Source organism: Crassostrea angulata, chromosome 4 (assembly GCF_025612915.1).
Source record: "Crassostrea angulata isolate pt1a10 chromosome 4, ASM2561291v2, whole genome shotgun sequence".
Taxonomy (NCBI): domain Eukaryota; kingdom Metazoa; phylum Mollusca; class Bivalvia; order Ostreida; family Ostreidae; genus Magallana; species Magallana angulata.
In genome coordinates, this window is record NC_069114.1 from 13,580,399 (window position 1) to 13,593,376 (window position 12,978).

Here is a 12,978-nt window from a genome sequence, read left to right on the forward strand (position 1 = left end):
AACTGCTCACCTGACATTGACATGATTTTGTTTTGATATTAATGCATGTAAAAAAAGAAATTACTGCAATCATCTACATGTTATTTTCTGGTGGTTCACTTTGTAAGCTTTATGATACTATTAATGAATAATTAATTTATCTAATATTGTTATATTTAGCTACATCAAGCACATTTTACATATATAGAGCACATATATTCTCTATTTCTTCAAAATTGGTTTGTTAAAAAAAGATAATCGTAAAATTCTTTCGCTTATGTATACTTCGTTTATTCAACCACATTTGGAATATGCGTCAGTAGTATGGGGAGGGTGTCAGGCTTTTGATTCTGAAAAACTAAAGAAACTACAACTTCAGTCATGGGAAAAGACGTACCGGTACTATTATTTTACACACAAGACACAAGACTCCGTTAAAATTGTGCGTTAAACATATATATATATATATATATAGGTATATATATATATATATATATATATATATATATATATATATATATATATATATATATATATATATATATATATATATATATATATATATATCTATATACATGTATATATATATATATATATATATATATATATATATATATATATATATATATATTAAAAGAAAAAAAGCAACACTAACTGCAAAACATAAGCGCTTTCATTGTTAAAAATCTTCAGACGTTTGAACGTCTGAAGATTTTTAACAATGAAAGCGCTTATGTTTTGCAGTTAGTGTTGCTTTTTTTCTTTTATTATATTTTTACCGGACACTGAGAAAATACTTTTGTGATTTGGATATTTATATATATATATATATATATATATATATATATATATATATATATATATATATATATATATATATATATATATATATATATATATATATATATATATATATATATACTATAATATAATATATATATTCAAAATAACCGATTTCATTATATCCGTGAAATCAATGCAAAGAATATGAGAGGTAAAAACTGGGGATTTATTTCTATTTCAAAATAAGCAGAATTTCAAAATAAGCGAGTTCAATATAAGTGGAGTAAGCTGTATATAGATGCAATATTATCTGATCAAGCCCTATATAGTGAACTTGGCTGGGAAACCCTTAAATCTCGATGGTTTAGCACCGCAGTACTTGTTAGACTTAATTCAGCCATACTTTCCAACTGAACATGCATATAATCTTAGGTCTAATGGCAATTTTTACTCTCTGCCACTATGTCGGACTACTTCTTATTACAATTATAGCTTTATTCCGTCATTTGGGTCGCCATTTGGGTCTTTATTTTTCTTAATAACGGCTAACAACCCCATGAAATGACTAAAACAAGTAATAATATTAGTAATAAGGATTTTATTATAATTGTTTTCCACTTTAATCGCCATTTGGGTCGCCATTTGGGTCCATTTGGGTCGCCATTTGGGTTCATTTGGGTCCATTTGGGTAAATCGACGCACCCGTGAATTTCTAATAAGATGTACAGAACTGTTCATCAATTTTCATGTTTTTTTTTAAATATAGTATTTTTAAATACTTTTAGATCAATTACGACTGAATATGTTTGCTCATACTTATACGAAACCACGTCAAGTACTTGGAGATTGTAATATTAGACTCGGAATATGAAATTCGTGAATTCCCGATATACATAGAAGGTGCTAAATGAGTGGGATTTCAATTGTTTAGATTGATTAATGAAAGAAAGGGAAATATGAAAGATAAACTCTTTCATCCTTTAAAGATTACATTTGACATTTGTGCCACTATCAAAATTCGTTGGCTTCGCAGTCATGCACCGTATTTCAGTGTATATATATATTTTCAAGTAGACAAGTTTTACAAACTGAGTAAATATGTACACGCGAGTGATGTTAAACAGTGAAAAATTATGTCATCAGACCCAAACACAACTAAACGAAACATACATGTATGGAAACAAAAAAGATCGCGTCACACAAAACAACATATATAGTTTGCAACACCATCTGAATTTATTACGAAGAAATCATGCATTTTATGAAAACACTATATGGTCCGATATAATTTTTTTTTAAAAAGAGTGAAATGTAAATGCTTTTATTGGTATCATCATCCGATGCATGTCTAGTCCATCCAGATACTACACATATTTACTCGTGTATACTCATGTAAGAGGTAAACGACATTAGTTGTGTAAAATCAAGAAGAGAAAAACCAATCCCAATGTTTAGTCAAAATGAGAGAAATGTATGTATACTTGTATAACTATAGGATATATGTATGGGTCAAGATGTTTTAGTGTGTAAACCAGGCGCTTACAGGATCCATCTCTCCAACTCAAGTCCGCTCCGCTACTCACAAACCTACGATATACTCGACTTACGGAGATATTCCAGATCTAAATACCAACCACAAAGGTTGTACTTAATTGCATATACACCGTAACTGCACTGGAATATTTTAAAGCCTTTGTTTTCATTTGAACAGGGCGAGGCTAAAATAAATGGAAATTGATTGTAAACTAAAGGGTTTACCTCCTCCGCAAATAAAGGTATATAGTCAATTAATTAATTTGTTTTCGATAAGAGGAAACGCATACAACAGTATGCAGACACTTAGCATAAATCAAACTGAAATGAATAATCCAGGTTCATTTCGCATCGCATTCTTTCTCTCTCCTTTTTCAAAAAAAAGATTTTTAAAAGAATTTTGTTGAAAATTATTTAATTGGCACACATTGAAGTACAAAAATTATTTATTAAGCATCATGAATGAACTGCGCGTATTTTCATGATTAAATTGTTATTACAATACAGACCCTAATTATTGTTCAGAAACATTTCGAAAGTTTCAGCATGTAGAGGTACATGTAAGTGTATACATTGTCGTTTCGTAGCCAGACACTTGCCAACCGTTAATGCGACGATGGAATCTACGCGTAAAGTGTTGAACATTTATTTACTCATCAGTTATTTCAAAACATGTAAGGTCAGTTTGACCTCTGTATTTTCCTCTCCGTGTGTTCATCAAGTTCCCAACATAAGAGCGACAAACATTATAATTTTTTAGAATTCTAATCGAGCTAGTCTTATAGCCTCCATATTACACCAGGTTTATCAAATGCTACAGTAAGTCCATAACAAGCTTGTCTAAATTGACTATTTGATGGCCATGTAAGATACACTGAACGAATAGAACACATTCCACGCACTGGTTCTAGCTGACGACGGCTTGTTAACATCGATCAAAATATTCTTAAAAAGCATGATTATGTTACTATTATTCATTATCTCCAACTATTTTTTTTACGTATTTAATGCAACAATATAATGTCAAAAATAAAACTTCAGCGCACCTTCTAGTATACATTTTTTTTCAATTGGTATATTTTATTTTCTTGACTGTGCCATCATCTCCAGACTCTGCCACAAAGAGTTCATCTTTGGTGTTGACACATATTCCCCTTGGAGATCGCAAATTGCAGTTTTCGATGTAACGTAAGAACTGTCCATCCTGATCTAGGATATGGATGCGGTTACTGGTGGGGTCTGATATCAAAATCCGGTTCTGGCTGTCTGCTGCGATCCCGTGTGGATCGAACGGCCCCTTAGAGGTAGAAGGATCACCCGTGTATCTAAAGCGTAGTGCCCCACCCTCACTGACCACAACTACGGCACCAGCCCAACAATCAGACACACAGATATCCCGGTTTCCATTCTCGGTAATGTACTTTGGATGGGTGAGTCTACTTGATGAATAGAGAGCTCGACCCTTGTCATCAAATTGAATAGTTTGTGTCTCTGTGAAGCCAAAGTAACGTACAACTTTTGTTTGATCAAAATCATCATTGACCATCATAACGAGGAGGTGGTCGGAGAATGCAGAGCATATACCTTGAGGTTTCCACCCCGGTAGCCAAATCATCTCTTCAATATTTGTGTTTTTCAAAATGTTCACAGTTCCATCTTTGTCATCAGTGTAAACTAGATCATCATTGCCGGTGATTGTCATATCTTGAGGCGCGTTTCCAGACTTTGTTTGAACAGACTTTATCAGTTCCCCATTAAGGTTGTATAGTTTTAAGATCTTGTCCCAACCACTAGTCCAGATCTCCTCATCGTTCTTAGCAACTACGTTATGCAATCCATTCCCAAACCCAGTATCAATTTTTGCGGCAACTTCTGGCTCTTCAAGCATCGCCATTGGACTCTTTTCTGAATGGTTCAACACGACATATCCATATTCTTCCACCACAGTAGATGATGCGGACAGAGTTCCAAAACGATTAGCAAGTTCCTCCATATCTATTTCTTTTGCAGAAAAGCATGGCAACGATTTCGTGATCTTTATTAGTGGCAGTTTTCTAAATTTAGAATTTCTGGATACATAAGCATCAATTAGGGCTGAATCGGCGGAATACAGCATCTTTTTTAAAACAAGAATTCTCTGAAAGATTTCAGAAATACTCCTCGAGATTTCATTTTCCTGTTTATCCAAAACTAAGAAATCTTTACAGAACATTTCATCGATATCAGATTTCAGTTTTTTAGTAAGGTTTTCTATTTTTCTGTGCCAATCTTGTCCCAGTTTTTCTATGTCAGTTGTCAAGCTTTGAGCGTTGTTATAGAGTTCAGTTTTCTGAAACTGAATGTCAGCTGCAATCTCTTGATATTTCGGATAAATCATTTTTTCCAACTCTCGTAAATCTTTCTGTATGACTTTTACTTTCCTCATATTAGTTTCAATATGTTGTAGAAAATCATGACCTTTGTGCACCTGTGATGCAACACAATGCACACAAATAGGAACGTCACATTGTTCACAGAAAAGTTCGCAATTCTTTGTAGGGTGTTCGTTGCAACTCGGATAATTAGCAATTGATTCACGCCTTTTGAACAAAACCACACGGTGCTCCTTCGATTCATCTGAGAGATGTTCCGCAACACAAGCCTTGCATAAACCAATGCGACAAATGTCACAATACATAAGAGGGGTAGGTGCCTCACATTTTTAACACCGTATAACATCCTGAAGACAAAAATCGGTATCCATTGTTATGCGCCTTTGTTATTTGTGAAATTGCTGCAAACAGAATAATCAATTTGATTATTTTTTTTACACATACCACCTATTTGCCTTTTATTGGTAGCACATATATAAACAAAACTATACAAAACTATTTTAAAAATCCATTTTAGAAGAATATCAATAAGAAGATAAAAAGGAAACTACTATATAGTATTTATACCAGGTTTACAATCAGCGACAACATATTCATCCTGGGGATCATACATAAAAATTAAAATACAGTAACATTTACATTTAATCGTAACCTAATATATTACCTGTTACACAGTGTAGAAGGCTCTGCGCACAGATAAGAGCACACATAGATGCCCTTGCAACAAAAGCAGAAGAGGCAGCCAATACAGGAGAGCAGGGAAAACTTTACGAAATAACAAAAGCAGTGAGTGGCAAGAATAGACCATCTCCAAACCTACCTGTCAAAGACAAAAAAGAGAAAGTTGCTGTCAAGAGAGAAAGAGATGGAAGACAGTTGCATGGACCGAGCATTTTGAGGAAATACTGAACAGGCCACCACCAACTCATGAACCTGATATCAGTGATCCAGCAACTGACCTATACATCAACATTTAATCGCCACAAATTCCAAATTGTCTCTCCAATACAATCCCTAAAAAATGGAAAAGCTCTGGATATGACAACTAAAATGCAGAATTATTCAAAACAGATCCTCTACTTACAGCCACAATTTTACAGCCAATCTTTCAAGACATCTTGGAAAAAAAACCCATACCAAATGAATGGAATCATGGAGTCATCATTAAAATACAAAAAAAGGCAACCTGAATGACTGCAACAATTGGCGAGGAATAGCACTGCTTTCCATCCCTAGAAAGATCATGGCCAAAATCATCAGAAGAAGAATATCCATAGCTGTGGATGTCAAACTGCGTAAAGAACAAGCTGGATTCAGACCATGGCGAGAATGTATTGATCAAATATTTACACTAAGAAACATCATAGAACAGTGTACAGAATGGCAACGACAATTAAATATTGATTTTAATAATTTGAAAAAGCCTTCGATAGCATTCATAGGGACACTCTCTGAAAAATTGTGCGATCATATGACGTCCCACAACATCTGATAGATATCATCAAGCGTTTTTATGTCAACTTTAGATGCAGAGTTGGAAACATCAGCATCGAGTTTGATGTTAAAACAGGACTCCGTCAAGGCTGTGTAACGTCACCAACACTCTTTATCATACATTTAGCCATTGACTGGATCGTGAAGAATACAACATCTGACATCCCAAGAGGCATCAAATGGGGCACATTCACGACAGTTGAAGACCTGGACTTTGCCAATGACATAGCCGTATTCTTCCACTCCGACCAGCACATTCAAGACAAGATCAACAGACTCCACAAGTACGCAGGAAGCATTGGGCTAAAGATAAGCACCAAAAAAGCAGAGGTCATGACCCTAAATGTTAACAACCCAACAGCTGTCAAAGTGGAAGATCACATCCTCCCACATACCAGCACCTTTACGTACTTGGGTAGCAAAGTAACAACAGATGGTGGAGAGGAGACTGATATCGAACAGAGACTATCCAAGACAAGAGCAGCATTTAACAACCTACAAACTGTTTGAAGATCTAGTCAGTGCACTACTAGAACAAAACTAAAACTATACAAAGCTGCTTTCTACCTATCCTTTTGTACGGATCAGAGTGCTGGAGAATGACAGAGAGGGATCTATGCAAACTGTCAACTTTCCAAAGTCCCTGAGAAGGATCTTAAGGCTATTAATGTCCAATACCATCTCAAATTAGGACCTTCTCGACAGGTGCCAGCAAGAGGAGATGGCCACAATCATCTTCAGAAGACGTTGGAATTGGCTTGGCCATGTACTTAGTCTCGGATGGCATTATAAAGACATCTCTCTTCTGGACTCCAGAGGGAAACAGAAGAGAGGAAGGCCCAAAGTCACTTGGCAGTAGACAGTGGAAGCCGAAATGAAAGAACAAAGGAGAAGCTAGGGCACACTCCAAAAGCTAGCTAGTGACAGACAAGGATGGAGAACCCTCGCTACGCCCTATATGCCAAAGGTGTCACGGGACAGTAAGTACGTGAGTAATTAAAAGTATCATTGCAGAAGAATATCAATAAAAGGATGAAAAGGAAACTGTTATATACTAGTATTTATACATATTTTTCGGTAGTAACTTAAAGTTATATATTCAATTATAACACTTACATTTAATTGAAACCTTACATGTATATATTACCTGTTGCACATTCGTAGTTGATCTGGCAATTCCAGGTGGCAACTCGATTGTAATAAATTAATAACACGTGCAAGTCGTTGTATCGATTAATAATGGACAAAAAAACAAAGTGTAAGGTAGGGTTGCGTAATACCTTTATTTGAAACTACAAACCAGCAGCCATAATTTATGCTTTTGAATTTTTCAGAGTCGTATCTGAGGGCAAGTCTTGGGATAGTCTCAAGATATTTCTTTGCATGTTTAAGGAAAGAATGAGATTCTTAGCAAATAACGATGAAATCATAAATTAGAATATCTAAACTGTCGTCGAATCGTGATTTGTGTGCATGTCGGGTGATTTTGTGTTTGTTTTGGGGTGGGAGTGTCTTAACATTTTGAAATAAATCACATTAGTACGAAATCGTTACTTAGTAGAATCATTTTATATTTAGTGAATTAGTGCCTACCAATGCACAATGATTATATGTGAAAAGATATATACGCACCATAACTAATAAGTAATTTCAGGAGCAATTCTATACGATTAACTGTATAACAATACAGATTTTCATCTTTCTTTTTTTTTTAAATCAGCACAATGTATACGTTGAGAGATTCCTAAATGTCTATTGACAGTATATGCAAGATATCATCTTCGCTAGCCAAGGGTTTCTATAATGCAAACGCTCCTCACGAACGAAAAATTGTGTCAGGGACTTGAAGTACTTAAAATTATCCTCAACACGTAGAGAGAAAATGCCCGACTCAATCGCCACAAGAATTAAACAAACTATTGAAAAAATATTTTGCCATCTTCGCTAGCCAAGGGTTCCTGATCCGCACCGCTCCTCAGCCAAGAATTCTTTCTGATTATTAGAGCGCTTAATATTGGAATTAAATGGAAGTTAGTCTTCCGGAAATAACGCCTATATAAATCATGGTCTATCAAATGCCGCAGCAAGTCCATGATCGGATCACTAAAAACAAATGTATGTTATAAATTTCAAACGTTTTAAAAAGTCTCGGAAGACCCTGCATCCCACGGTTTTGTCTAATGATACAGATATTGGCAAAAAATGTAGAAAATAATATTTTCACTTGTACACAGACGATATTCAACAACACTGGACACCTATTAATTCTAGAGGTTACGAAGAAATTTCGGTTTAACTTTTATCATTCTTTCCAAATTACCACAAAGCAATGTATCGTTAATTTAGCCTCAGCTAGGACTGTTCATAAAGCTCAATGTTGAACACTCTCTAGTGTTGTCATTCACCTAGGGTATCAGAAAATTGAACATATGCATCATATTGCTCTTAGTGAGGTGAAAAAATTGTCCCTGAATTACCTCTTTAATTTTTGTGATGCAAACATTAACGTTTCCGGTGCTGTTGAGAAAGAAAATGCTAAAGTTGCATTTTTGAACACTAGTATGTGAAAGAGAGGTACGTACCAATTAAGACAATTGATTGATAAACCTACTACAGATAATTAGATCAAACGTACACAAATATTAACAAAAAAAAAGATTTCGATGATTGGCACTTAAGAATCGTATTATTATAAACACAAGCCAGTATACATAATTCTGCATTGAAAAAAGGGTTTTGAGATTAATTTAGCTGCAATTAGATTACTTTCAGTACTGTAAACATGGATACAGTAGCTATTATTATTGAACTTGTTGGAATATTTGTGTTAAATAAATTTCGGAATTCTCACAATTGTGATTTCAGATGCCAAAATTGGAGAATCTTTTTAAAATGAAAAGAGATGGACCCTAAGTGCCACCAGTAACTGTTAAAGTCTGTAGAGTTTCTGCTGAGAAGGAGTGATGTGAACCAAAGTCGCGAGGAAAAGAGACGTGTGTATGTTGGTGTGACTGACAGCACCATGGTTATCAAGTGCACTGTCTACGATCTAGAAAAGCTAAGAAACATGGAAGTTGGGAGTACTATTATGTTCATGAACATAATTGTCAAGCCAAACAATTCCATCACCATAACTAGCAAGTCAAGAGTGTGTAAGACTGGTCCTGTCAGCGTGTCAGCTGAACATGACAGGACAGCACTGGAATTGGCAGTCCCACCCACATCCCCAGGGTCTCCACTTATCGATGTGGAGAAATCACATGTGAAAACCATGATGTCTACCAGAGGACAGGTGGTTGCAGTTAGTAACAATTTTATTAATTTTCGTACATAATTGTTCAATTGCCGTATATTTTGTTTTTGTATGAATGACACTGTAAAATGTAATATACATGTAGATATAACCTGCTTTAAACTAAACTTACTTACTGTTACATTTTAACATATATTAATTTTTTACAGGAGGAAATGACAAGAAAAGTACTAGTACGGGGAAGGGATGTAAAAATTAAAGCCCTTGTTCTGAAGGATAAGTCGGCCAAATGTAAAGTTTTTTTTGTGGCTAGACCTATCATGTACACCTGTTTCTGTGGGACAACATGTCAGGATCACCGATGTTGTTGTACAGTCATACAACAATGACAAATCATTGTCAACAACAAGCCGAACACAAATAGAGGTTAATATACATTTCTTTGCTAAAATTAATCGTAGAAATTGAATAGACTAGTCTAAATGTTCCTCGAAAGTAATTCAACCTTTAATGAAACTTCTGAATTTTTAAAATTATGTTTCATTTAACAATCGTTTGTTGTTGGATTTCATAGGCTATTGACACCCCAACAGAGTAGGACTTGATAACAAACATCGGTGTCTTCACTTTGAAGGATGACAACTTGCTGGTAGTATAGGACGACGGAGAGATCTATCTATCATACAATGTTTCTAGGAAGCTTATGATGGACTTCATGGGGTGTTCTGCAATCGAAGTTGAAGGAGCATCGACAAACAAAATGCCATTGCATGTGAAAATAACAACTGAGAACGAAAACATTCTAAGTATACGGTAGCTTAAAAATGTATTGTAAGTGAACTCTCCTAAATTGTTTTTCGCAAGTCAGGAACCAGATTTGTTTCAAAAAATTTCCTGTAAAGCAGTGTAAAAACTGTTGTTTTATAAAAACGCATTTATGTTATGGTTATTGATTGGCTTTAATTTTTTTCTTGTAAATAATTTTAAAATCATGTTGTACATAAAAATTCATGTATGTACAAATTGTAATGAAGTTTACGTCATTATTCACTGTCATGAGAAAGTAAATTAATTTTGTTTGTCTGGATATGCATTTTTGAACTAATAACAGCATTAAACACTGTGATTTTTTTTGTGGTCTCATTCTTGATGGCTACTTAATGAGGATGAGTAAAAATATTCTCAAATATAAGGCACAATAACTACTAATTTTTTGTAGTTCATGAACATTTCGTATCAATGCATAATGTCAAAAAAGAAGCTTAATAAGCGTGTTGCAGCAGACGTTTAGAGCATATTGATTCGCAACTTGTACAAGGAATTGTGGCTTTTCCAGCAGTTGACCATCTTCCGAATGGGTAAACATCGCATATATAAATAGCCAGATTTTCTCACAGCAGTAGTTAATGCTTAGTTCCTAAACGATGTACATGTATCTGTATTGAATTTCCTCCAGAATGAAACATGGTAATTTAATTTTCAGCATTCCTGGACACATAAGCATTTACCAAGACAATCTCTAGAATAAAGCCTAATTTTCACATCGGGAATCCCTCGAAAAATTTCAGAAGTGCTTCATAACATTTCATTTTTAGCTCACCTGAGCTGAAAGCTCAAGTGAGTTCTTCTGATCACTTTTTGTCCGGCGTCCATTTGTCCGTCCGTCTGTCTGTTCGTCTGTCGCACTTCATTTTTTCTCACTTTTTTTCGTTACTCGTTTAAGGAATAATATGAAACTTGTTGAACAGGATAAAAGAAGCCATATCTCAAAAATTTGATCATTGACCTCATGTAAATTTTATATCTGCAGTGTAAAGTCAATATACTTAGTTTAATATTATAAATGTTTAAGCATTATCATTTCAGTTTTTTGTTTAACTGAATAAAAAATTAGTAGGGATTTGAAACACTGTTATGGAAAATTCGGACTAAAATATTTATAGAATTTGTGAATGAAACATAATGCTTTGTATCTTTTTACTGTCATTGCCATCCATAAACCTATTTCATTTTTTTAAATTGTTAAGCAATTTTTATTATTTTCACAATTAAGAAAGTCTCAATCATAGTGTGAACTTTTCTTAAATTTTCAAAAAATATTCAATGGCCAGTAACTCAAAAAGTATGTCATTGACCTACCTTTTTGAAAGTGAAAAATAACACTACCATGAAAGGTCAATAACACACAATAGATGGGGGTTTTTTCATTATCATAAAGAAGTATGTCATATAATCATATTTAACCAAGACTTAAAGTCTGAAATAGAGCTTGAAATTCGTCGTTTATCCTAAATATAAGAAAGTGATATCCAAGACTTACCTGGAGGAAGTATCGCAAAAACGAAACTCAGCGCTGTAATCATCAGTCTAAAGCGCCTTAAGGCTCCCGGCCATGACGCTGTTATAAACAAGCATATCATACACGGAGGGAATTCACTATAGTAACCTTCCTCGTGAAAATGTACAATTCAATAGTGTCCTATGGTAAAATTCCTCTTCAATAGAAACAAGGATTGATTCATTTGATTGTTACCTTATACGCCTTATACAAGTATGACAGTTTTAGACCAGTTGTCTTACTGTCTAGTCTAATTAAAATTTTATAAAAAATTATTTTGTCCCTCATATTTGAAATTCTGATATCAAATCAACAATTCCCCAACGAACAACGGCAATGGTTTCAAAATCGTTCGCCTTACTGACTCGTTTAACTTGCAAGAAACAATTTACAACAATATGGAGCACGGCAGCAATGTATATGTATATAAGCTTTTTAGATTGTAGCAAAGCTTTTGGTATATATAGTCTGGAGGCAAGGCATTTGATATTGGTGCTACTGGCAAAACATGGATGTTGATTAACAATTGTCACCAAAAACATTGCAAGCTCTATTGTTGTAAACCAAGTTCAGTCAGAATGGTTTCATCTTATAGTCTGTCCCAAGATATTTATAAATGCTGCACATTTGTACGATTTTTATTAGGTCACCTGAGTAAACTAAGGTGACCTTTTGCTATCCGTTTTTGTTCGTCGTCGTACGTCGTGCGTTAACAATTTTACATTTTTAACTTCTTCTTATAAACTACAAGGCTAATTGTTACTATTTTGGTATGAGGATCTCTATGGTAAGAGGAATTTTAATTGTCAAATTCATGGCTCTACCACAGCTGGGGCCAAATATGCAAAAAAGCCAAATTTTCAAAAATCTTCTTCTCTACTCCCATACACGTGAGGAATAAACTGGTTGCATGGTTATAATGTCTATGAAGCCCTCTACCAAAATTGTGAAATTCGTGACCCCTAGGTTGTGGGTTCTGGCTCTAGGGTTGGGCCAATATGGCCATATAGTAAAAATGTATGAAATCTTAGAAAATCTTCTTCTCTAGTCCCATATATATTTCTTTAAAACTAAATGCATGATTATGATGTCCATGAGGCCCTCTGCCAAATCTGTGAAATTCATGACCCCTGTGTCAGGGGTTCAGGTTTCTAGGGAGGGGCCAATATGGCCATATATTAAAAATGTTTTGAATCTTAAAAAATCTTCTTCTCTACTCCCGTATA

The 12,978-nt window shown here is 34.6% G+C and overlaps 1 protein-coding gene across 1 annotated transcript; it reads right to left on the reverse strand.

Annotated features, from left to right (window-relative positions):
* Positions 1-3,361: 3,361 nt before the first annotated feature.
* On the reverse strand, positions 3,362-4,288 carry LOC128182075 (tripartite motif-containing protein 2-like). The gene has a single exon (XM_052850693.1). It carries the CDS (start codon positions 4,286-4,288, stop codon positions 3,362-3,364), a length of 927 nt encoding a protein of 308 aa, XP_052706653.1.
* Positions 4,289-12,978: the final 8,690 nt, after the last annotated feature.